Source organism: Melospiza melodia, chromosome 16 (genome assembly GCF_035770615.1).
Source record: "Melospiza melodia melodia isolate bMelMel2 chromosome 16, bMelMel2.pri, whole genome shotgun sequence".
NCBI classification, from domain to species: Eukaryota; Metazoa; Chordata; class Aves; order Passeriformes; family Passerellidae; genus Melospiza; species Melospiza melodia.
Genome location: NC_086209.1, coordinates 5438506 through 5460335, shown reverse-complemented (window position 1 = coordinate 5460335; position 21830 = coordinate 5438506). Strand labels below are relative to the sequence as shown.

Below are 21830 nucleotides of genomic sequence, written 5' to 3'. Positions count from 1 at the left end.
TTGGATATCAGGAGGAATTTCTTCCCAGAAAGGTTGATCAGACATTGGATTAGACTGCTCAGGTAGGTGGGGGAGTCTCTGTCTCTGGAGGTGTTTAAGGAAAGACTGGAGGTGGCACTCAGGGCCGTGGTCTGGTTGACATGGTGGAGTTTGGACAGAGGTTGGACTCAATGATCTCCAATGTCTTCTCCAACATAATTGATTCTGGGATTCTGTAAGAGCAGCTGCAGGGGACTGCAGTCAGTGTTGGCCAGAAAGGTCTGCTCATCTGCAGGGACAGCAGCAGTGGCTGAGGGCTGCAGGTGGCCGCAGAAGTGGTTGGAGAGCCCAGAGCAGAGCCCATTGCCCAGTGAGGTCACAGCACATCCCTGAGTGTGCAGGGAGCCCTGTGAGGCAGCCAGGAGGGGACCCATCCATGTGCTCGATGTTGGCTGATGAACATGCTGCCACTGTGGGACAGCAGCACTGGCCCCTGCCTCACTGTGTGTGAGAGGTCAGAGGTGCTCAGAGCTGGGGCTCCAGTGGTGCTTTCCCCAGACCCTGCAGGACGAGCCTGGGCAATCCTCTGGTGGGCAGAGCTTTAGTGTCACCAGAACTGGGGACACAGGGGAAGGAGCAGCGAGGCCTGGGGAACTGCCAGGATGACACAGGGGCTGGATGGCTGAGCCAGCACAGGCAGGACACAGGAACAACCACAAAACCACGGATGAAAGGCAAAGAGGAATTTTATTTTCATAACCTCACCAACTGCAGGCCCCCCCCAGGCAGCACCCAGGCACATAAGCAGGGATGCAGGCACTGTGGATCTTGGGCCACCCTAGAGGATCACTGAACCTGCTGTTTTTGACTGTTTATCAAGGATTTGTGCAGTTGTGGTTTACCACTGTGATCTGATCTTTCCCACAGCAGGCCAGGAATCTCAAGCATGTTAAATAAGGTGCCACTAAGTCTATCACAGGCCTGTGTTATCTAAACACAAGTTCTACTTATTGAATACACAAAGCTAAACAACATGAGTATGGTATATGTGTTTTCCCTACATCAGCTGCAAGGCACTTGAGCATGTTTACAATCTTTCTTGTTTATCTTTCCTTATTTTTCCACACTTAGCCCCCTGGGACTCCTCATCCTCTGTGTCCCCATCACTTGGCTAGTGGCCCCTGCCTGCTTAGCTGCAGCTGCCCTCACCAGGACACATCCCTGGGTGTGCTTGTGGGCACCCGGGAGCAGGGAGAGCACTTGGCAGGAAGCAAGACCAGGGGTCCAGGGTATTCGGCAGAGAAATGGCAGGAGCAGGGAGCAGGGCCTGAGGAGCAGTAAGGTTTGGCAGCAAAGCTGTGGAGAATGGGGCATGCAGGGGTGCAGGAGTGTGTCACAGCCTCCCATAGCTGTTCTGGTAGGGGCTGTGCTCACTGGGGGCGGCTGGGGGCCCAGGCATTGGAGGTGGTGCATGGTTGCTGCTGTCCCAGAGGGGCTCGTGGCTGTCCTTGGGTGGCAGCTCAGTCACATAGCAGATGTTCTCGCTGTAGTTGGGCTTGAAGCTCTCCACAACATCTTTGGGGACTCCAGTCCATTCCTCCAGGGAGCAGAGCAGGGTGAGAGAGCTGCCCCCCAGCCCAGCCCCAACCCCACACAGCCAGGGTGAGCCCAGGGCAGGGCTGCCTGTGCCACCTTACCTGGAAATTGCCCTTGTGGGTGATGAACAGCTCATCAAAATTCTTGCTGGGGTTGGGAATTCGGGGCATCAGGATGACCCAGACCCTGCGCAGGAGAGGTGTGTTAGAGGGAGGAGCCCCAGTGCTGCTGCCCAGGCAGCTCCCCACGCTCACCTCTCCATGCGCACCAGCAGGATGACAAGCACCAGCAGCAGCAGGCAGGAGGCAATGGGGACCAGGACCGTGCGGATCCCAAACCAGTACAGATCCTCCACCGTGCCTGGAAGGAGAGGGGTGACACTGATCCCCAGACAGCAAGCACACCGCCATGGCAGCCCGGTGGGACTGCAGGTGGCCCTGCGTGGGTGGCCGTGGCATTGCTCATGGCAGGGCTCAGCTGGGAACAGAGCATGGAGAAGGGGCCTGTCCCCAAGCACTGCCATCCTGTCACCATAACTAGCTGGTGACCCTGTCCTGGCCCAGCCATTCCCTCCAGTGCTAAGAATCCTCTGGCAAAATTCAGCAGGTCCCACTGGTGGGGTATGTTTTGCTTCCAGAAGTACAAAGGATGCTGCTGCCAGCACCCCACATGCCCAGATGGGTCTTGTCCCTAGAGCTGCTGCCTCAGGCCATTCTCTACTTGCTTGGCCATCTCTCACCTGCTGAGCCCTGCCATGCTCCAGTCCATCCTATCCCACTGCAGCCCTCAGAACTTACCCTTGCTGGTGGAGTTGCTGCCCCAGATGACAGGAACGCTCCACTCGCTCCAGAGCTGGGTTGTGCCGCAGAAACTGTTGATCTTGCTGCGCACATAGAAGGTGTAGGACTTCTCATAGTCCACGCTGGGTAAGGAGAAGACACCTCCATTCACCAAGAGCTCCTGCAGAGACACGAGCCCTGAGCTGCTGGCTGGGACCACCTTGGAGGCTGGTGCTCAGCTCAGCCCAGGCACAGCCACAAGGGTGCCATGCCCAGGGCTCTCACCGTCCAGCTGGTGTCCTTGTTGCTCTTGTACTTGACAGCGTGCTTCAGGCACCCATTCCTGGGGTAGGGGGAGGCCCAGGTGAGCTGCAGCTGGTTGTTGCTCATGTTGTGGAGGGTCAGGTTGACAGGCGCCTCTGGTTTCACTGCGAGGGACAAGTGATGCCTAGTGAGGGCTGGCCCCATGGCCAGGGCCCTGCTGCCAGCTGGGAGCCCCCAGGGGAGCTCTGAGAACCCACAGGGGGGGTCCCCCCACCACTCTGTACCCAGGTCCTGCAGCTGCATGTGCTTTCTGGAGATCTCCAGGGTCTTGCCTCCAACGCTGGCATTGATGAGAACATGGAAAAGCTGGAACTGGATGAGCTCGTTCTTCTTGAAGTAGCAGCCGACCCTGACACCCTGGTGCTGCAGGTACTGCTTGCACTCCACTGCCTTGTCAGACGAGTTCTTGTACCTGTGCCACACTGGGTTACCAGGACTCCCCAAGGCCTCACATGCCCCAGCCCTCACCAGGACCCCCTCCCCAGCACATCCCACCCTGCTTGCTCTGGAGACAGAGCCTGCCCCACCCTGGGCTTGGGGAGCAGGAGAGGCCTGATGGACCAGCAATGCTGGCAGCAGCCTCCCTGCACAGGGACCCAGTGCTGGACACTCTGCTGTAGGACTGGCCATGGGGCAGGGGCACCTACCAGTAGAAGAGGGAGTAGTTGACTGTGGGCATCTCTTTGTTCCCCCACGTGCAGTTCATGTACTCCTCATTGAAGAGGACACACTCCACTCCTGCAAGCAACAGACACTGCTGGGCATGGCAGTGGTGGGTGGCTGTGCCAGGGCCCAGGGGTGCAGCAGAGAGACATGGCACATGCCAGATCCCCACGGATCCCTATGAATGTCCCTCTGTGTGAACCAAACAAGCTCATCAGCCAGCACTGCAGGGGCAGGAGAAAGCCAGGATCGAGCTTTCCTGGGTTCTAATATAACACAATGGAGCAAACAGGCTGCTTCTACACCTGGAGATGGAGGGCACCTTCCCACCAGCCCAGGAGGTCCAGGGATACAGAGGGGCTTTTTCCACAGAAAGCTGTTGTTTTACTGACAGCCAGGCAAGGAGTGCATTTTTTCTCTGAAAACAGTGGCTGGGATGAGAGTGCCAGGTGGAAAGAAACGCCTCTGTGTCCTGTCCCCTTCCTGTGCACAGCACTACTGACGGACCAGGAAGGAAAGGGCAGCTGGTGCAGATCCACTGACCATCCTGTCCAACACCCTCACATGGCACAGACCAATAGGATCTGCCAGTAGAGTGATGGGGCAGGAGCACTCCCAGGGGGCTGGTGGGGTCAGAAATGCTCCAGCACTGCAGTGGGCACAAGGACACCCCAACAGGGCTCCCTGGTACAGCCTGACCCTCCTGGCAGCCCCACTGCAAGGGGCCATACAGGTGCTGCAGGTCCTGGGACACATCAGGGGTCGCAGGGTCCTCGGTGTGTGCCACAACAGCGTGCCAGCCCACACAGCCCCACATCCTGTCCTCACCCGCCATCACTGGGAGCTCCAGTCCCCAGCCCCAACCACAAAAGGGGCCCGTGGCCTTCCCTTGTGCCCCTTTACCTGGCTGGCTGTCGGCAGCAGCAGCGTAGGGACCCAGCCCACAGAGGAGGAGGAGGAGGACAGGCACGAGGAAGGCGCCAGGAGCCGCCATGGGGGCTGCTGAGCGGGGACGCGTGCGAGCAGCCTCGGCCAGGGCTGCCGGCTTCCGCAGCACTCTGCTTCCTGCCCACGGCACCGCCTGCACCCGGCACCCTGCCTGCCCCTGGGCTGCCTGTGGGGCACTGCTCACTCCAGAGGGGCCCCACGGCTCATCCCAGTGGGATCCCACAGCTCATCCTGGTGGAATCCCACAGCTCAACCCACTGCAACCCCGTAGCACATCCCAGTAGGACCCCATGGCTCATCCCAGTGCAACTCCATGGCTCATCCTGTTAAAAATACGTTAGAAACTGTTGTAAAATAGTTGATAGATTGTTAAGCATGTACTGTTAGTTTGGTTATTACATTGTAAAAGGGGTTAAAAGGGGAGTTATAAGGTGTACCATAATACACCTTAGGAAAGTGCACCATCCCCAAGTGAAATGAACCAGCCTGGACAGAGCTGTAATGGCCAATCGAGTGCCTTAAACCTTCGTGCAAATGAAGGATCCAAAAAGAAACCAATCCAAAGGGACAAAAAACAGGATAAAAAGGGGCTTCTGACCCACTGAGTATGTGCCGTTCCACCTGGTACATCGCTACATCGCTGCTGAGCAGCCCCAGCGCCGGCGCTGCAGCATCCTCGGCGGGAACGCTCCTGCTCGGCCCGCGGCCCCCTTGCTTTGGGCCTTTCTTTTATTATAATAAATGCTGAAATCACTTTAGCCCCGGGAGCCTGCTCTCGTTTTTAACAATCGCACTGGGACTCCACAGCGCATTCCATTGGCTCATCCCACCGGGACAGTGTCACCCTCCCTGCTCAGTTCCCACGCGTCACACCTCCTGGACCCCCATTTCATCCTGCCGTGTTCCCGTGGCTTACGCTGTAGGGCTCATCGCCCGTGGGCTGCCCCAGGAGCATGGCTGGGATGGGGAGCCCAGCGCCCAGCCCGCCCGGATCCCTGGCAGCATCACGGAGAGGCACCGAGGCAGTGGGAGGGGGCGGCTGCAGGAGAGTCACAGCGGGGCTCGGTGCGTGTGACAGTGCGGCCGGTGTCCGCGGGGGCTGCTGCCGGTGCGGTGATGGGCGCACCGGGGGTGTTGGTGGCCGGGGTCTGGGGGTGCCCCGGTACGGGGGCAGGGGGTGGTGTCACGTGATCCTCTCCGGGCAAGGCACGGGCGCGGCGCCTCCGCCGGGGGGAGCGCGCGCGCCGCTCGGGCTGCCCCGTCCCTCTTCGACACTTTCCGTCTTCGCTCGGAAGGGGTTCGGGCCATCCTGGCACTGCTCGGGACTCTCCTGCGGCGCTCAGCGCTTTTTGTCCTCGCTCGTCCCCGCTTCGGGGACGCTCGGTTCTCTCCGTTGACTCTCGGATCTCTCCGGCTGAACTCGGTACTCTTCGTCTGTCCTCGTCCAGTCACAGCAGTCCTCGGGTCTCTCCGTCAATTTTCGGCACTCTTCGGCAATATTCGGGCCTCTTCGGCGACGCTCGTGACTCTCCGTGCTCCTTCGGCCCGGCTTCGGCGGCGCCCACCTGCCCCGGCGCAGCGCGCAGCGCGCAGGCGCGGGCGGCCCCGGCGGCCCTTGTTGTGGCCCGGCCGCCCCCGCCCGGCCGGCCCGCCATGGCGGCCTTCGGCGTCCTCAGCTACGAGCACCGCCCGCTCAAGCGCCCGCGCCTCGGCCCGCCTGACGTGTACCCGCAGGACCCTAAGCAGAAGGAGGTGCGGGGGCCGGGCGAACGTGCTGGGGGGACCCGGGGTGCAGGACCGCTGTGCCGGGGCCTGACCTGAGGGAGCGCCGGGTTAGCGGCGCGGGGCCGGGAGCTGGGCGAGGGGGCGCCGTCCCACCGGGACCCCGGGGTGGGGGGCGCCGGCCGGGCCGGAGGAGCCCCGGTGCCGTGTCCCGGCACTGCCCAGGGCGGTGCCTGGTAGCGAGGGCTGGCGGAGGTCGGGGGAGCAGCCGGGCCTCGCCTGATTCAGCCCCCGCCGTGGGGACGGAGGCGGCGGCGGTGGGCGCGGAGGGGCCGGGCCGGGCCGGGCCCTGCTGACCGTCCTTCCCCGCAGGATGAGCTGACTGCGCTGAATGTCAAGCAAGGCTTCAATAACCAACCGGCGGTCTCTGGGGACGAGCACGGCAGTGCCAAAAATGTCAATTTCAATCCGGCGAAGGTGAGAGACGTCCCGACGGTCGAGGGCGGGTTTGGCAGGGCAGGCGGCTGGATCCTGCACAGTCTTGGGTCTCGTTCCTTCCGTGTGTCGAGAACTAGGAGATCTTCTCCTTTTGTGTGGGTATTTTTTAAGACTTGACCCTACGTTTGTGTAGAATCCAAATTCTGCATTCGTTTAGAAGTGTGTCCCACCTCTGAGAGAGCAGGTTCTTGTCTAGTTCAGTGCATCTTAGGGGCAAGTCTGTGTCTGCAGTATTGGTTAAGCCAGCATCTAGGACTCCTTAAATTCTGCTGTTAAAGCACAAGGCTGTGATAGTAGGAGAGAGAAACTCCTTATTGGCCTGGCTACATGATAGCTGTAGTAAAAGGAAAGTACGACTTCGTGAAACATCTGGAAGTTTAAAATGGGAGTTATATAATAGGCTTCAACTCCATTTTCCAGTCTCTGAAGTCAAGATGTTGACTTCCTGGCAAAACAACTAGTAATGACCTGGGTTGGAAGGCAATCAATAAGCACAGGATATTTGTTTTCCTTGGCTGATTTCTGTCTGAGGAGCCTTCTGTCTGGTTTGACAGGTATTTTTTTAAAGGGTTGTGTCCATCTCAACTTGAGTCCCTGCTTGATTATTGTATGAGTTGTCTAGACACATTAATCTCTGCAAGTATAACAGAGGAGTTATTGGCAGTTACTTTGTGTTTCAAAAGTTGATACTGGTGAGACTTCTGGTAGTAGTGATGAGTGACAAATTTTAAGCACACTGATCAGGTCTTTGACCTCTGAAATGTAATGAATCCTTTTTTTTTTTTTTCCTTCTCCTCCAGATCAGCTCCAATTTTAGCAGTATTATTGCAGAAAAGCTACGGTGCAACACCCTGCCTGACACGGGCAGACGGAAACCCCAGGTCAATCAGAAGGATAACTTTTGGCTGGTGACAGCACGTTCCCAGAGTGCCATAAACAACTGGTTCACAGATCTGGCTGGAACTAAGCCCCTCACTCATCTTGCTAAGAAGGTATGTTACAGGAGAGGCAGCCTGGCAGGGCAGAGAGTTTAATCTGTGCTTGTTTCTCAAGGTTTTCTGAAGGCTTTTACTGTTTGCAGAAGTTCCTTGTCTGTACATCTTGTGAAGCTTTCAGCTTGCAGAGTGGATGTGGGATTTGTAGTGCCCTGACTGTAGTCATCCACACTTTGAGATCTGGTCTCTAGGCTGTTATTTTGAGGTGTGTGCAGCTTTGCCTTTTGGTTTGTAGGACACGACTGATTTATTTTCAGGTTCCGTTGTTTTTCCAAAGAGCTGCCACTGTTGCCTTTGGTCTGTTGTTTAGATTAGGACATTTCTGTTGTGGAGGGTTTCTCAAGTTCTCAAAAGTCTTAGTGAGGATTACTGAAAATAACCACCTAAATGACTTCCCAGACTTCTGCCGCAGTGAGGTGTTTGTGCTTTTCAGCAGAGTGGAGTACCTGTGCTATCACTTGGTCTTGGCCAGGCTACAGTATTTCTATGCCCTGGAGTTTAGGGGTAGATATTCCCCTTAGAGCTGTGAATTCTGTAGAGTATGAAAAAGGGTCTTACTCTGGCATTTTATCAGGCCTGATAGCAAGGGAGATAGCTCTCTCTCAGGGGTGGCATACAAAAAATGCTTGTGAGTGTGGTATGCACTGTGGAAAAATCATAACTCCCAGTTGCAAAATGATCTGAGTCATTCCTGGGGGGAAAATAAAGTAATCAGATTTTCCCAGTATCTGACTCTTTATAAACTTAGTCCTTCTTTGTGTTCTGACCGTCAGTTTCCTGAGGTCATGGTAAAAGCTTGAACCTTTCAAGGTTTTCCCCTGTTTTCCTGCTATGAGCTCCATCCATTTTTGTGAACTTGGATGTGAAAGAGTGACTGTGAGTAGCCAGGTAGTCTGACTTTGAGGCATCAGAGAGTAATTGGGAAGGATGTAGGAAACGTAGCATAAATGACCATCAGTAATTTGGGGACTTGAAGATACCTGCCAAATGGACCTGGTTTTTGTGAATTTTTTTCATTCCTCTGTGAAAACACACATACTTTCACTCTCCAGAGTATTGTGTGGAAATGAGCCCCACAGCTGTACTTTTCCCTGTGATGTGTTACTGTCTCCTGGTTTATAGTCCTGCAGCCTGATGATTTTACTGGTATCCTCCTGTATTGTATATTGAATTTTGAATCTTGGATTAATGAATTCCTTCCTGCTATGTGCTCAGCTCCCTGTTTCTCCCAGTCTTCTGTAGAGTACTCATGATATTGTGAGATTTCTGTAACTACTTGGTTTTGTATACAAAGTGAAGAGTCCTTCCTTCACTCTGCATGGCAGATACTCTGTTACTGACTCAGTCTGTATCTTTCATAGCTCTTGATGTGCTCTCTGGAGGATAACTTCCAAGATGTTTGCAGGATTCAGGGCATGGATTTACAGTGGTGTAATTATATGTTCTGTCTTCTTTCAATTTGTTTTGTTTCTGTTGGTACTGAAATGCAGCTCTGGTACTGTTGCTTTCTGACCACAAGTGAATTTTGGCAGCAGGTTTTTTTGAGGTAGAGGTACTGTGTTGCTCTGTTGCCTTTTTACCTTTTTCATACTTGCAGCAGGTATAGCTGCTTTAGCTGCTTTATTTATTCCAAGTGCTTGGTTCAGTTTTCCTTCTCCATTTCATCACAGGTGCCCATCTTCAGCAAGAAGGAAGAGGTTTTTGGTTATTTGGCCAAATACACTGTTCCAGTAATGAGAGCAGCGTGGCTCATCAAGATGACCTGTGCCTATTACGCTGCCATCACGGAAACGAAGGTGAAAAAGCGTCATGTCATTGATCCCTTCATTGGTAAGCACTCTGTGGGCAGCACTGCCTTTGGCCAGCACAGCTGTTTCCTTCTAAGCCTGCTCTTGCTTAGTAAGAGGTAGTCTGGAAATCCAAATGAACTTGTTTCCTGCTGATAAGTCCTTGGGTTCTGATGTGAGTAACTGAGTAACTGGGCCACCTATGAAAGTACACTGAAAAATAAAGTCTTAGCAGCCATGGATGCCTTACTTTTCTTTCTCCTTGTTAAGTTCTACTGAGCTCCTTTGCTGCCTTACCATTTTTTTTCTTCCATACAATGATTGTAAAGTTGTAATTTAGTAATGACTGATTAGCTACTTCCCAAGTGAGTATGTACATTTCCCAGAGAATTTTGGTATGTTACTCCCTGTTTGTGTTCCCAGTTTGATTAAACATTACTGGATCCAACATCTTTGCATCCTGGCCTGCTCCAGATTGCTGTGGTCTGGAAGAGTTCCCCTGACTGTGTTCTGGTTTTTTTGGCTTTCCACCTATGCACCATCCTGATTCTTTCCTGTTCCTCTTTGCCACAGTGCTCACTGCTAACCTCTTTTCTCCAGAATGGACACAGATCATCACCAAGTACCTGTCAGAGCAGCTGCAGAAAATTGCAGAGTTCTACAGACAGCTCCCAGGGCAAGGCTGTGGTTCACCATCAGGACCAATGCCCCAAGAGGTGGAACAGGCTTTGAAGCAGTGGGACTACAATGAGAAACTGGCTATGTTCATGTTCCAGGTGAGGGACTGGTGGGAACTGCTGGGTTGATGTGAGCAGAGGAGGGAAGGGGGAGTGGATGCCACATGATTTATTTCTGCAAGATGCTCTCTTTCCTAGTGAATAGACCAGATGCAGTTTTGAGCTCAGTAATAGGACAGGGGTAGCACAGAACTGTGAAAACTTCCAGACTAATTTCCACTGTTGCAGTGCAAGGCGGTGCTGCTCAGCCTTGCCTTAGTGGAGGTTACTTCAGCTTTCACCCATTTGCTCTACTTTTATCTGTGTGCAGGATGGCATGTTGGACCGGCACGAGTTCCTCACGTGGGTCCTGGAGTGCTTTGAGAAGATACGGTCAGGAGAGGATGAATTTCTGAAAATGCTCCTTCCTTTGCTGCTGCGGGTGAGAAATGCACTCTCAGCTTGCTTTAGGAGAGTGCTCACTTCTGCTTTGGCCATTCCCTTCCTGTTGGATAAGGGGAGAATGAGCTGTTTTGCACCAAGAACACCAGGGAGTGTCCCTGTGAGCATCCTTCTTAACTCATGCAAGGATGGTGCTGCTCTTTTCCAGTTTTTATTCTCCTTTATCCTTTTTCCCTGCACTGGACTTGGTAATCCTTGCCCATGCCACAGCTGTGATAGTTCCACTGGCAGTGTACCAGTACATGGAAACTGCTTTTTTCTTTCTTTCTCTTGTAACAGATTCTGGGCAAATGTTTGAAGCTCTGGGAAGGCTGGGCGTGGGTACATTTTTACACATTAAGTCATTGCCAGAGAACATTTCAAGGCTTTTTCTGATGCTTAGTAGCCAGTGGGTGATCCATGATGCTAAGGAGCTCTCTGCAAAAAGGAACTGCCTCTTGAAGGCAGTGTCACACAGTGTAGTACATTGGGAAGGTCAGGGTTTTTTGTTGTGTTCCTTGTGACAAGGATGTTTGCCCCTCCTTCCATGTTCCCTGCAGTACTCTGGAGAGTTTGTGCAGTCTGCGTACCTGTCCAGACGTCTGGCCTACTTCTGCACCCGCAGGCTTGCCATGCAGCTGGATGGTGCTGGTGGGCACCCACCACACATCCTGTCTGCCCAGACAGGGAATGCTCTTCCCTCAACTCCCACCCCTCAGCCAGCTGCAGGGAATCCTCCTCCCAGCCCTTTCAGCGACTTACTGCTGTGCCCCCAGCACCGGCCGGTGGTGTATGGGCTCAGCTGCATCCTGCAGGTACGTTTCAGTGGTGGTGATCCTGGGGTCAGCAGGGACAGTTTGTGTGCCATCACAGAAAAATCCTTACAGTCTGAGTCAGCAGCTTTGTGAGTACAGAAATATCAAACCATGATTATCTCTGCTGATGTGTTACTGAGCTTTTGTCAGACAGTGCTGTAGCAGTGCCCTTGACTGACTTGCGTAAGAAAAATGATTTGGAATAGAGCCTTTTGCTCTACTCACAGGTGCCCCACATGGCTGGGAAAGCTTTACAAAAGAAGGGATGAGGAAGAAAGAAAGGGTTATTTCCCATGTGTATATCAATAACAGGTTTTCATCCAGGAGAGGAAATTATGCCAGAAATGAAAGTGCTTTGTAATTTTGTCAACTCTTCAAAACAAACATCCCCCTCATCAGAAAAAAGTTCCCACAGAACAAAAAAACAAAAAAAAACAACCCACAACCAAACAGCACACACAAGAAACAGCCCCTCCTACTTTATGGAAGAATGTGGTGATTTAGGAGTGGTAGCAGGCTGTGAAAAGGAACTACTCTAAACTCATAATCTTTGTAGGTGGGATTGATTAAATGTTACATTGCAATAAAAGGGCAAAGTTGCCAAAGCCGTACTGATAGATGTTCAAAGAACTGGTGCTGTTGTGACACTGTGGGATTCAGTTCTCAATGTCCTTGTGTCAGAAAGAGGCAATTTCTGTTCAGTGTGTGCATTCATTCATGATTGTGTTTTTCTCCTTCAAGAGGAGAGTGACTAGGTGAGGTGGGTCCATGCAGGAGTGGAGATTGTTTCTTCCAGGGGAGAAAAGACTTGTTAAAGCAGAGAAGGTTCCAGAGAGTGCAGAATGGAGCAGGAGTTGAAGAGGAAGAGAGCACAAAGCTTGGGAATCTGCTGCTCAAGAGAGGAACTTGAGAGGAAGGAGCCCTGGCAGGATCAAGAAGCAGCCAGCCAGCTCTCAGAGAAAAAGAGGAAAAGAAAAGTTCTGTAGTACAGTTGGCTAGAAGTAAGGACCTTTCTACAAGCAAGGGCTAGAGAGCAATGCAGGGTTATAAATAAACATTTTGCATTAAGTCTTGTTTGCTTTCTGGTCAAGATGTTTAGAGGGTTTGTTGGTTTTTTTTTTTCCTATTTTCTATGTGATAAAACATGTCTCTAATATAAAAATCCTGTATTTGGAGAGTTGCTTTAGGGAAAATAGATGAGCATATGCACCTCAAAGGTTTGTCTGATTTGGAGTTCAGGCACAACCTGCTTAAAAAGTTGACGTTGGTAAATAATATTCTGATCTTTAGTATGTCTCAGTGGAAACAGGTGCATTTCTAAGGATTTCCATAATTCTAAGAATGTGCATAATAAACCTTTGCTGATGTTCTCAAGATAAGCAGATTCTTTGGTTTGAGAGTCTAAAACAGCTTTGTGAGCCAGAAAATGTAGGGGAATATCATAGGAGTTGTTTAGTGAAGTTTTGTCTGTGTTTATTTGAATGTACAAGCTCATAAAAGAATGAGAAAGCAATAATACCATGGTATATGCAATAATAATCAGACTTGTGATTATCAAACAAAATGGTTTCATTAATTTAGGTCTGTTACCTGATGTTTCTTCTCAGACTTTACACTTGATGACAGTTGTAAGTCGCCAATGTAAATGCCCCTTCTGGACCATGAGGCTTGGATTGTGCATTGGGGCTGTGAGTTTGTAGGATCCAAAGGGTTTTTCAGAGCTTAAAAAAAAATTAAACCAAACAAAACCAATCCACCCAGATAGTAAATATGCTGTGTAGAGGATAATAAGTGCCTTGGTAATAGGATTAAGTAGTGGTTAGTTCTGTAGATGTACATGTAATTGTAAAACAATTAAATGTAACTTAATTGTTTTGACCTTAATTTGCTCAGTGATACTGACTTTTCTGTCTGTTGCAGAGTATAATTCTGTGTTGCCCGAGTGCTCTTGTGTGGCATTATTCCTTGACTGATAGCAGGATAAAGACTGGCTCTCCATTGGACCACCTGCCTATAGCCCCATCCAATTTGCCCATGCCAGGGGGGAATTCAGCCTTCACACAGCAGGTGAGCTTCAGAAAAGGGAGCTCTTGTGGTTTGGGATAACAGCTGCATCTTAGCTCTTTCAGAATTTTCTTTTCATGTTGCGTGATAAGCAGATCTGGAGGTGCTGTGTCAATCCCTAGAAATTAAGTGCTCTCATTCTGCTGTAAGCCAGCTAGTAATGTCCTTGGAAGATGGGCAGAATCTGACCTTAAGTAGAATTGCTGTCAGTCTCTTTGTTTTCTAATAATTTTGTTCCCAGGACTTTGAAGGCATCTTTTGTGTGTTTACCCAAGTCCATTGTTTCTAGGTTCGGGCAAAGCTGCGCGAGATTGAGCAGCAGATAAAGGAGCGTGGCCAGGCTGTGGAGGTTCGCTGGTCATTTGACAAGTGCCAAGAGACCACAGCAGGTAACTTGCTGTAGGTTAAAGTTTGTTTCCCCCTGATCCATGTGCTATTCTGACAAAACTCCTGTCTGGCTATTCTTCTTGACTTTTTTCCTATTTACTATTGTTTTTATTTACTGTCAACAGTAAGACATGGCTCTTTTTCTTTCTAGAGCAAAATCTTATAAGGGTCCATTTCTCCAGGTATAGGGGCAGTTTCTGTTACTAGGAGCTGGAAATATTTACCAGGGAACTGTACTCTTGTCAGTGTGCCGTGCTCTGATGCTTCTCCCTAAAATCTGCTGTTGGCCACAGTGAGAGTCAGGGTGTTAAGCTGGATGGACCCCTGCCTGACTGATATAGCTTTCCTTGGGTAGTGAGCCCAAGCAATGAGCTCACAGAAACTTCTTATAGAATCATAGAATGGTCTGGGTTAGAAGGGACCTTAAAAATCAAATGGTCTCAATTCTCCTGCCACGGGTGGGCAAGCCTTCCCCTAGATCTGGTTGCTCGGGACCAATCCAGCCTGGCCTTGAACACTTCCAGGAATGGAGCATCCACAACCTCTCTGGGCAACCTGTGCCACACCCTCACAGGGAAGAATTTCTTCTTAACATCTAGTCTGAGTCTATCCTCTTTCAATGTAAAACCATTCTCCTTTGTCCTGCTCTTGTAAAAAGTTTCTCTCAGGATTTCTTGTAAGTCCATCTTAGTGTGATAGGTGACAGGTCACCCTAGAGCCTTTTCTTCAGGCTGAACAATCCCAGTTCTCTCAGCCTTTCCTCCTGGGAGAGGTGTTCCATCCCTCTAATCAACTTGGTGGCCTCCTCTGGACTCGCTCCTCCAGCTCCATGTCCTTGCTGTGCTGGGGAGCCCAGAGCTGGAGGCAGCACTGCAGGTGGGGTCTGACCAGAGTGGAGCAGAGGGGCAGAATCCCCTCCCTTGACCTGCTGGTCCTGCTGCTTTTTGGGCAGCCCAGGACACTCTTGGCTTTCTGGGCTGAGAGTGCACATGGCTGGGTCCTGTCCAGCCTCTCATCCCCCAGCATCCCTGAGTCCTCCTCTGCAGGGCTGCTTTCCATCTGTCCATCCCCCATCCTGGATCAGTACTGGGGTTGCCCTGCCCCAGGTACAGCCTTTGTACTTGGCCTTGTTGAACCCCATGAGATTCCCATGGGCCACTGCTGGAGCTTCTCCAGGTCCCTGTGGATGTCATCCATTCTTCAGGACTGTCAACCAAACCACTCAGCTTGTGTCATCTACAGACCTGCTGTGGGTGCACTTGATCTGTGTCTGTGTCGCCACTCATCACTGATGTCCATTGGGACTCTGAGCCTTTGGTCACTACCATCTGTGACTGTCCAACCAGTTTCTCATACACTGAACAGTCCAGCATGCTGCTGCTGTGTAGGCCCTCCCATTGTCAGAATGAAACAGAATTTTGGTGGCAGCACCAGCCATGGAGCCATGTATTAATAGACTGGACCCATCTGTTTCTTCCAATGTCATTGCCTGTGAGTGGAAGGATAGAAGAGAAAATAATCTCTGCTCCAGAATCCCTTTCTAATGGTTGGTCCCGAGGTCCTGAAGTCCCTTTTGATTGTTTTTGGACTACACTTGAGATTTCATCTCCTTCTGTGGGGGAGACCAGTAAGGTCTGAGGGCTGGACCAGGCTAGGAAATTTCATGATTTCATGTCCTTAACCTGGGCACCAGGAATGCATCAGGCTTCCCTTAGAGAAGGGTCCATCTGGCATTTGGATAAAGGGTCCAAATCCTCTCTTCCACTTAAAAGAGAATCACCTACAACTACAACCCATCTTCCTTGTGGAGCTGGTCTTGATATGAGGTGTAGGCGTTTCTGACCTTAGCTGACCTTGGCAACACATCTGCTGTTGCTCTAGTCTGTTGTACCAGGTGCTAAATACACATTTTTCTTTTCTGTTCTCTTCTAGGTTTCACAATTGGCCGTGTCTTGCATACCTTAGAAGTTCTGGACAGTCACAGCTTTGAAAGATCTGACTTCAGCAACTCTTTGGATTCCTTGTATAACAGGATATTTGGGCTGGGTCCAACCAAAGACAGTCATGAGGTGCTCTGGGACTTGGCTGCTGGGCCCTGGTCTTGGATGTGGCTGTGTTCTTGTTTATAACCACACTGTTATTGTCCTGTGTCTGCAGAGAGCTGACTAGGTAGTGGCCTTTGGCCAAGAAACATGATCTCCATTGAAAAGAATTGCGTGCAGCTCTGTTAGGGAGGTACTAAAATGAGAAGGTGGGGTCTGTGCTCTAGAAAGTCCAACAAATAGATGTAAGCTTGAGAGAATTGATGAAGGAGGTCAGTCTGCATACCAGATTGGTGCTAAGGGCTTGTTATGTCAGTACTAGCCTGGTCACATTTTGGGCTGGCTGCTGATTCCTGGGAGCTCCCAGTTCAGGTTCCTCTTAGCCTGGGAGCTGATGTATTTATGATGTGTAGGACCATGGTGCATCCACTACTGCAGTAGTTCCTCAAGAGGGCAGGGCTGGCTGTTCATATACTTTGTATGAGGGTGTTGAGAAGTTGTGTTTTACTCAGTGCTGTGATTAGAGAGATGATTTTCTGAAGCAGAATCAGTCTGGAGATTTTTCAGGGGCTGTGGACTTCACATTGCAGAATGCAGTCAAAACAGGAGGGCTCTAGCTTGACATGTGTCCTTCCTGTTAGGAGGAGGGGAATGTAGCAGTGTTCAGTCCCTGTTGTGTGGAGAGCAGACCCACTGTTACATCTGCTCCCCTCTTCTGCTTGGCTCAGGTTCTCACTGCAGTGCTTCTGTCCCCCCAGATCTCCCCAGATGATGATGCAGTGGTGGCCTTGCTGTGTGAGTGGGCTGTCAGCTACAAACGCTCGGGGCGCCACAGGGCCATGGTTGTGGCCAAACTCCTGGAGAAGCGTCAAGCAGAGATCGAGGCTGAGGTAGGTCCTTATTCCTGGAAGGCTGGGAGCAGTAAAGGAGAGCTGAAATTACCTAACTCCTGTTCCACTGACAGGCAAAGGCTGATCTGCACAGTGCCTCTTGTCACTGGTGCTGCTAATTATGGCATTTGCTCCATCTGACCAATGTAGGTCATAAATGAGCCTGTGGGATGGTGCATATCCCATTTCTGGGATAGATTTGAGGACAGCTGATTGCAGTGCAAAAGCACTGTCATACTTGGAGACTGTGCAGTAGCTTACAGAAACCTGTGTGGTGGCTTGCTTATAAGAGCAAGATAGAAAAATTCTCTTCAAGGCTTCTTCTTTGAGATATGTGGATAGGAAGTTTCTCCTCTGTGTCAGCAGTTGGTACTTTTTTCTGTTTCTACAGAGATGTGGGGACTCTGAAGTCGTGGATGAGAAGGGCTCCATCTCCTCAGGCTCTCTGTCAGCAGCCAGTGCTCCTGTCTTTCAGGATGTCCTTATGCAGTTCCTTGACACTCAAGCTCCTATGCTAAGTATGTAATAAGAAATTGTGGTCTCCCAGTTTATAGCTTTCCCTCTCTTAAAAACTTTGAATTTGTGTGAAATTCTCTTGTGTGTAGGTATAGGGTGTATCTAAATTCTCTGTCTGGCTTCCTTGCAATTCAGAGCTTATCTTGGTGAGGGAGGAAAAGCAACTTGCAGGGCCAGATGACAAAAAGATGGTACAGAGGCATTTCTGTTAACAGAGCATTGGCCAAGGATAAACGAGTTTAATCAGGAATTACTTCAGGCTGAGAACTAAAGGGAGGTTTTGAACGGGTGACAAAGCTCTGGCTCTGATGGGAAGTGCTGCAAACAGGTTAAGTGGGATAGGATAACAGGTCTGAATGATGAAGGCAACTGTTGGTACACCCAGGAATAGTACTTAAGTCCAGTGGCTCTGGGCTATGACATTGGAGAGCTTTTGGCTTACTTAATTGCTAATTTTTGAAACTGGACTTTCTGCTTTTAGTCCCTGCTGTAATCTCAGAACTGTGTATCAGTCACTGTGTTGACATCTCAGGAAATGCTTTCCCTTGCCCTCGGTTAGGTGGCTGATGTTGCTTATGGTGGTGCAGAATTACTCTGATAGCCCTGACTGTCTGTGTTGTCCTTTCAGCTGATCCTGGGAAGGAAAACGAGAAGGTGGAGTTCTTTAATCTGGTGCTGCTGTTCTGTGAGCTGATCCGACATGATGTCTTCTCCCACAACATCTACATGTGCACGCTCATCTCCCGGGGTGATCTCGCCATGGACTCTCATGGGCCTCGCCCTCCCTCACCCTTTGATGACCCTGCTGAGGAACATGACAGGAAAGAGACAGAGGGGAGCAGTGGCATCAAGCTGGAGGTGAGAGCATGAGCACCATGGCCCTTCTGTACATCTGTGTTGTGCTTGCCTGTTTTTACCAGCTTTGCAGCCTCCTTGCTGTTGCCTGCTGGAGAGTGTACCACTGACTCCTGCTCTTCCTTCCCTCAACTTATTTCCTTAGCATTTCAATTAAAAATTATGTTCTAATTGCCTGGAAAGGACCTGCAGATTGTAGAAGGGTAGATGAGAGAATCTTTCATGGCTTGATACAGAGCAGCATATTATGAGGTGTATCAGGCTCCAGCTTGCCAGGCGCCATGGGTGTGGTGGCATACTGCTGTTACTGTCCAACATGGACATCAATGTAGTTAACAAATATTCTCTTGTTCCCTGATGCATCACTGAGATGTAAAGCTGCTCTGTCTGTTCCCAGGACACAGGTCTTTCAGAACCCATGGACATTGACCACAACCCCAGCATGCTCTTTGATGACATGGAAAAGACAGACTTTTCGGTACGTTCAGCATTTCCTGTTACTCAGTAAGTAAAGTCAGCATGTTGTAGTGAGCCCAGGAGCAGCATCTGCCTTGCTTTGTGTGTCTGCTGGAAGTGGTGAGTTGTAAGGCAGTTCACATTGCAAAAGGCCCATATCACCTATTTATGTAGGTTGGTGTTCCTCAGGGCAGAGTGAGTCCCAGTTGTTCCTGGAGCCTCTTATGCTCTGGCTACTGCCAGCCCAGTGTTTGGGCAGGGTAGGAAGTGGGCTGCTTCAAAGTGGATGGGAAATGAATGGCCATGATGGCATCAGATCAGGAGTGTGACTAGTTGCAGAGGTTTTCTTGATCCTGGAAGAAGACACTACTCTGCTTTCATCCTACTCTGTGACCTTCATTACTACTTCAGGGTTACAGTTCTTCATATCTGTGGGTATGGTTCATGGTAGTAGAACACTTTGAAGCACTTAGCAGTAAAATTAACTCATGGTGCTTGAAAAATTCCTGAGTACCTACATCTATCCAGCCATCTCTGACCTTTCAAGGTACATGTCAGCCAGGTGTGATGTAAAGTTACATGCTTTCCCAAGATCTCACTTCTGTGGAAGGGGCTGTTCCAAAACTCTAAGCTACGAATTTATTACTCCTATTGTATTATTTCCTGTTGTGTTTAACCTAATATACAACATGGATCAGAAGCAAAAATAGGAATAGTCTCTTGGCACATTACCTTGGTTTTTGCTTTAAGAACTGGCTGGTTTTCCAGCCCTTCCTTTTCCTACTCCTTTTTAGGCCAGAGCAGAAGTACATTCCTTCAGCAATCTTTACTGTTGCATGACCATGTTTCCTAACTACATGTTCTTGCTCCTATGTCTCCCCAGATGTTTTCTCCACCAATGCATTGTGAATCTAAAGCCAGCCCTTCCCCTGAAAAGCTAGATCCTGAAAAGGAAGGAAAGACTCTGCTGAAGGATAAGTCTGTGGAAGGAATGCTAGCATCCCTGTATGACCAGCCTCGGCACATCCAGTATGCAACACACTTCCCTATTCCTCAGGTACAGGACCTGCTCCCAACTGCTGCCCTGCTGTTGTCCTTGTCATGAGGCTGCTGTCTCTCCCTGCTGTGCCTGGCTAAGGAGCAGTTCTACTTTTCTGGATGCCTCCTTGTTTACTCCAGAGAAGCTTCTGAGATGAAGGTTTTCTTTTTCTTTCAGAGATGCAGATGTGAAACAAGATTAAAGCATTCAGCCTTGTAGTTGCTAATGCAGTTGTCTCTTTTGGGTCCCCAGGAGGAGTCATGCAGTCATGAGTGTAACCAAAGGCTGGTGGTTCTTTTTGGGGTTGGAAAACAACGGGACGACGCTCGGCATACCATCAAGAAAATAACCAAAGACATTCTAAAAGTCTTAAACAGAAAGAGCACTGCAGAGACAGGTTAGTAGAGCTTGAGACACTCCATTTTGAAGTAAGAGCATCTTTCCAGTTGGCTGATTCCCTTGTCTGGAGTCTCACAGTGAAAGGATTTTACTCAATCTATAGTGTCTGGTAAGAGGTACTAGTGAATGAGTCTGGAATGGTGCTCTGTTTTCAAATATGCTAACCAGCAAGTAAGACAATTGGTTTCCTGCTGGTAATATGTTTAATTAACTTGTCTTCAGAAGAGAATTGAGTCATACAATGTTCAGAGTGAGACCCTGGCCAAAACTTTGGCTTTCCATATTCTATTTTATTTATTCTTGCATTTGGATCCTTGTACAAGAAGCAGAAAATACTTTGCCAATGCATATTTGGCAAAGACTTCACTAAATATATCATTCTGTTAACACTTCAGGCATGTGCTAAACGTGTAGGATAGGAAATTTGGATAGCTGGGTCAAAATCAACAGAAAATGTCTGATGTTCAGCAGCTGAGAAACTGGCTACAGTTTTTCTTTCTTAGTCTGATGCCTTAAAGGCAACTTAAAATGTGGTGAAAAGATGATGCTTTAAAATGTGGAGTACTCTGACAAAGAAACTTTTGTGGCTGAGCATCTCCAGTCCAGAATGCCTGTTCTCATCAGAGAATGGGTGTATTTCCAAATAAAGGCAGAAGGATACTCCAAGGAGTGCTTCCATTTGGGGTAAACTTGGTGTTTGCCCTACTGCCATTCTTAGGTTAGGGATTCCTTAACTTCTTTTTTTTTTCTTTTAATTAAAGATAGTCCTTAATCAGCCTAAGGTCAAGGACTCAGGCCTTTTGCCTATGCTTCATGGCAGGGGCTGATCTTGCTGGGGAACTGTCAGAAGCTGTTGACTGATGTTTATTCCTCTGGTGAGGAAAGCAGAGGAATGTTTTTGATGTTTTCAACTTTGGTAGGTGGAGAGGAAGGCCAGAAGAGGAAAAAGAGCAAGCCAGAAGCATTCCCAACAGCTGAAGATATCTTTGCAAAGTTCCAGCACCTTTCTCACTTTGATCAGCACCAAGTCACATCTCAGGTATGAAAATTTGAATACTGCTGTCCTTCTTGGGCCCTGACTGAATCTCTTTCTATTACTGAGAGCAGCTTCCTGGAAGGAGATGAGCCTGCTGAGGGACTCAGTGTTGTCTTGTGTTTGTAGGTATCTCGTAATGTCTTGGAACAGATCACCAGCTTTGCTTTGGGAATGTCCTACCACCTGCCTCTGGTGCAGCATGTGCAGTTCATATTTGACTTGATGGAGTATTCACTCAATATCAGTGGTCTGATCGACTTTGCCATCCAGGTAAGGGCAGAGTGCTCAGGTGCTCCCTGGGGAGGGGTTTGTCCACCTGAGAGGCAGCAGATCTGTGCTCTGATAGTTGGCCTGCTCTGGTCATCCCTGAGGACCCTCTGACCTGTGTCATGGAGGTGGTCAGATTATATGGCCATTGTGATGCTTCTGGGCTGCAGCTGTCAGGAAAAGGTTGTCTGTGGCAGATAGTCTTGCATGTTCTATTCTGAGGATAATTCTTCCAAAGGCTTTAGGCTTGTTTCCAAAGGACTTGCATCTCTGTCCCTGGTTGCAGCAGGGCCTTGTTCTGAGTGAGAAGGGGATTGTCAGTCCCTGGCACCTTGCCTGCCTTGCTCCCCTGGAAAGATCCTTGGCACATGGCAGCTCAAGCTGCCTTCTGGATCCTGCTAAAATCCTGTTGCTGTTTCTGCAGCCTGTACCAGGTGTCTCTTGAAGCCTAGCTGATGGAATTGTGGCTGTTAGCCTGGAAAAGATCAGAGTGAAACTTAATGCAGAATAGAACTACCAAACAAGCTGCTTAAAACTGCCTGTGGCCATATCACAATTACCCTCTGATACCCAAGCCCTGACAGCCCCTTGTACTGCCTGAGACATTTTGCCAGCT

The 21830-nt window shown here is 49.9% G+C and overlaps 2 protein-coding genes across 6 annotated transcripts in view; one reads left to right on the top strand and one right to left on the bottom strand.

The window, feature by feature from the left end:
* Positions 1 to 707: 707 nt before the first annotated feature.
* IL2RG (interleukin 2 receptor subunit gamma) lies at positions 708 to 4402 on the bottom strand. Its single transcript, XM_063170440.1, has 8 exons — positions 4245 to 4402; positions 3326 to 3416; positions 2903 to 3090; positions 2640 to 2782; positions 2373 to 2535; positions 1830 to 1935; positions 1677 to 1761; positions 708 to 1576 (listed from the first exon to the last, which is right to left on the bottom strand). The coding sequence occupies exons 1-8, from the start codon at positions 4333 to 4335 to the stop codon at positions 1373 to 1375; spliced, it is 1071 nt and encodes a 356-aa protein (XP_063026510.1). The 5' UTR covers positions 4336 to 4402; the 3' UTR covers positions 708 to 1372.
* Positions 4403 to 5919: 1517 nt separating this feature from the next.
* MED12 (mediator complex subunit 12) overlaps positions 5920 to 21830 on the top strand; it is a 34849-nt gene continuing 18938 nt past the window's right edge. For all 5 annotated transcript variants that reach the window (XM_063170413.1, XM_063170417.1, XM_063170415.1 and 2 more), the window contains exons 1-18: positions 5920 to 6041; positions 6384 to 6488; positions 7310 to 7501; positions 9175 to 9334; positions 9892 to 10067; positions 10339 to 10449; positions 11009 to 11263; positions 13184 to 13330; positions 13617 to 13716; positions 15647 to 15783; positions 16515 to 16646; positions 17038 to 17164; positions 17791 to 18020; positions 18415 to 18495; positions 19357 to 19530; positions 19765 to 19909; positions 20832 to 20950; positions 21074 to 21217. In XM_063170413.1, the coding sequence (XP_063026483.1) occupies positions 5943 to 6041; positions 6384 to 6488; positions 7310 to 7501; positions 9175 to 9334; positions 9892 to 10067; positions 10339 to 10449; positions 11009 to 11263; positions 13184 to 13330; positions 13617 to 13716; positions 15647 to 15783; positions 16515 to 16646; positions 17038 to 17164; positions 17791 to 18020; positions 18415 to 18495; positions 19357 to 19530; positions 19765 to 19909; positions 20832 to 20950; positions 21074 to 21217 (2634 nt within the window). In that variant the 5' untranslated portion in view covers positions 5920 to 5942. The remainder of the gene's footprint in view (positions 6042 to 6383; positions 6489 to 7309; positions 7502 to 9174; positions 9335 to 9891; positions 10068 to 10338; positions 10450 to 11008; positions 11264 to 13183; positions 13331 to 13616; positions 13717 to 15646; positions 15784 to 16514; positions 16647 to 17037; positions 17165 to 17790; positions 18021 to 18414; positions 18496 to 19356; positions 19531 to 19764; positions 19910 to 20831; positions 20951 to 21073; positions 21218 to 21830) is intronic.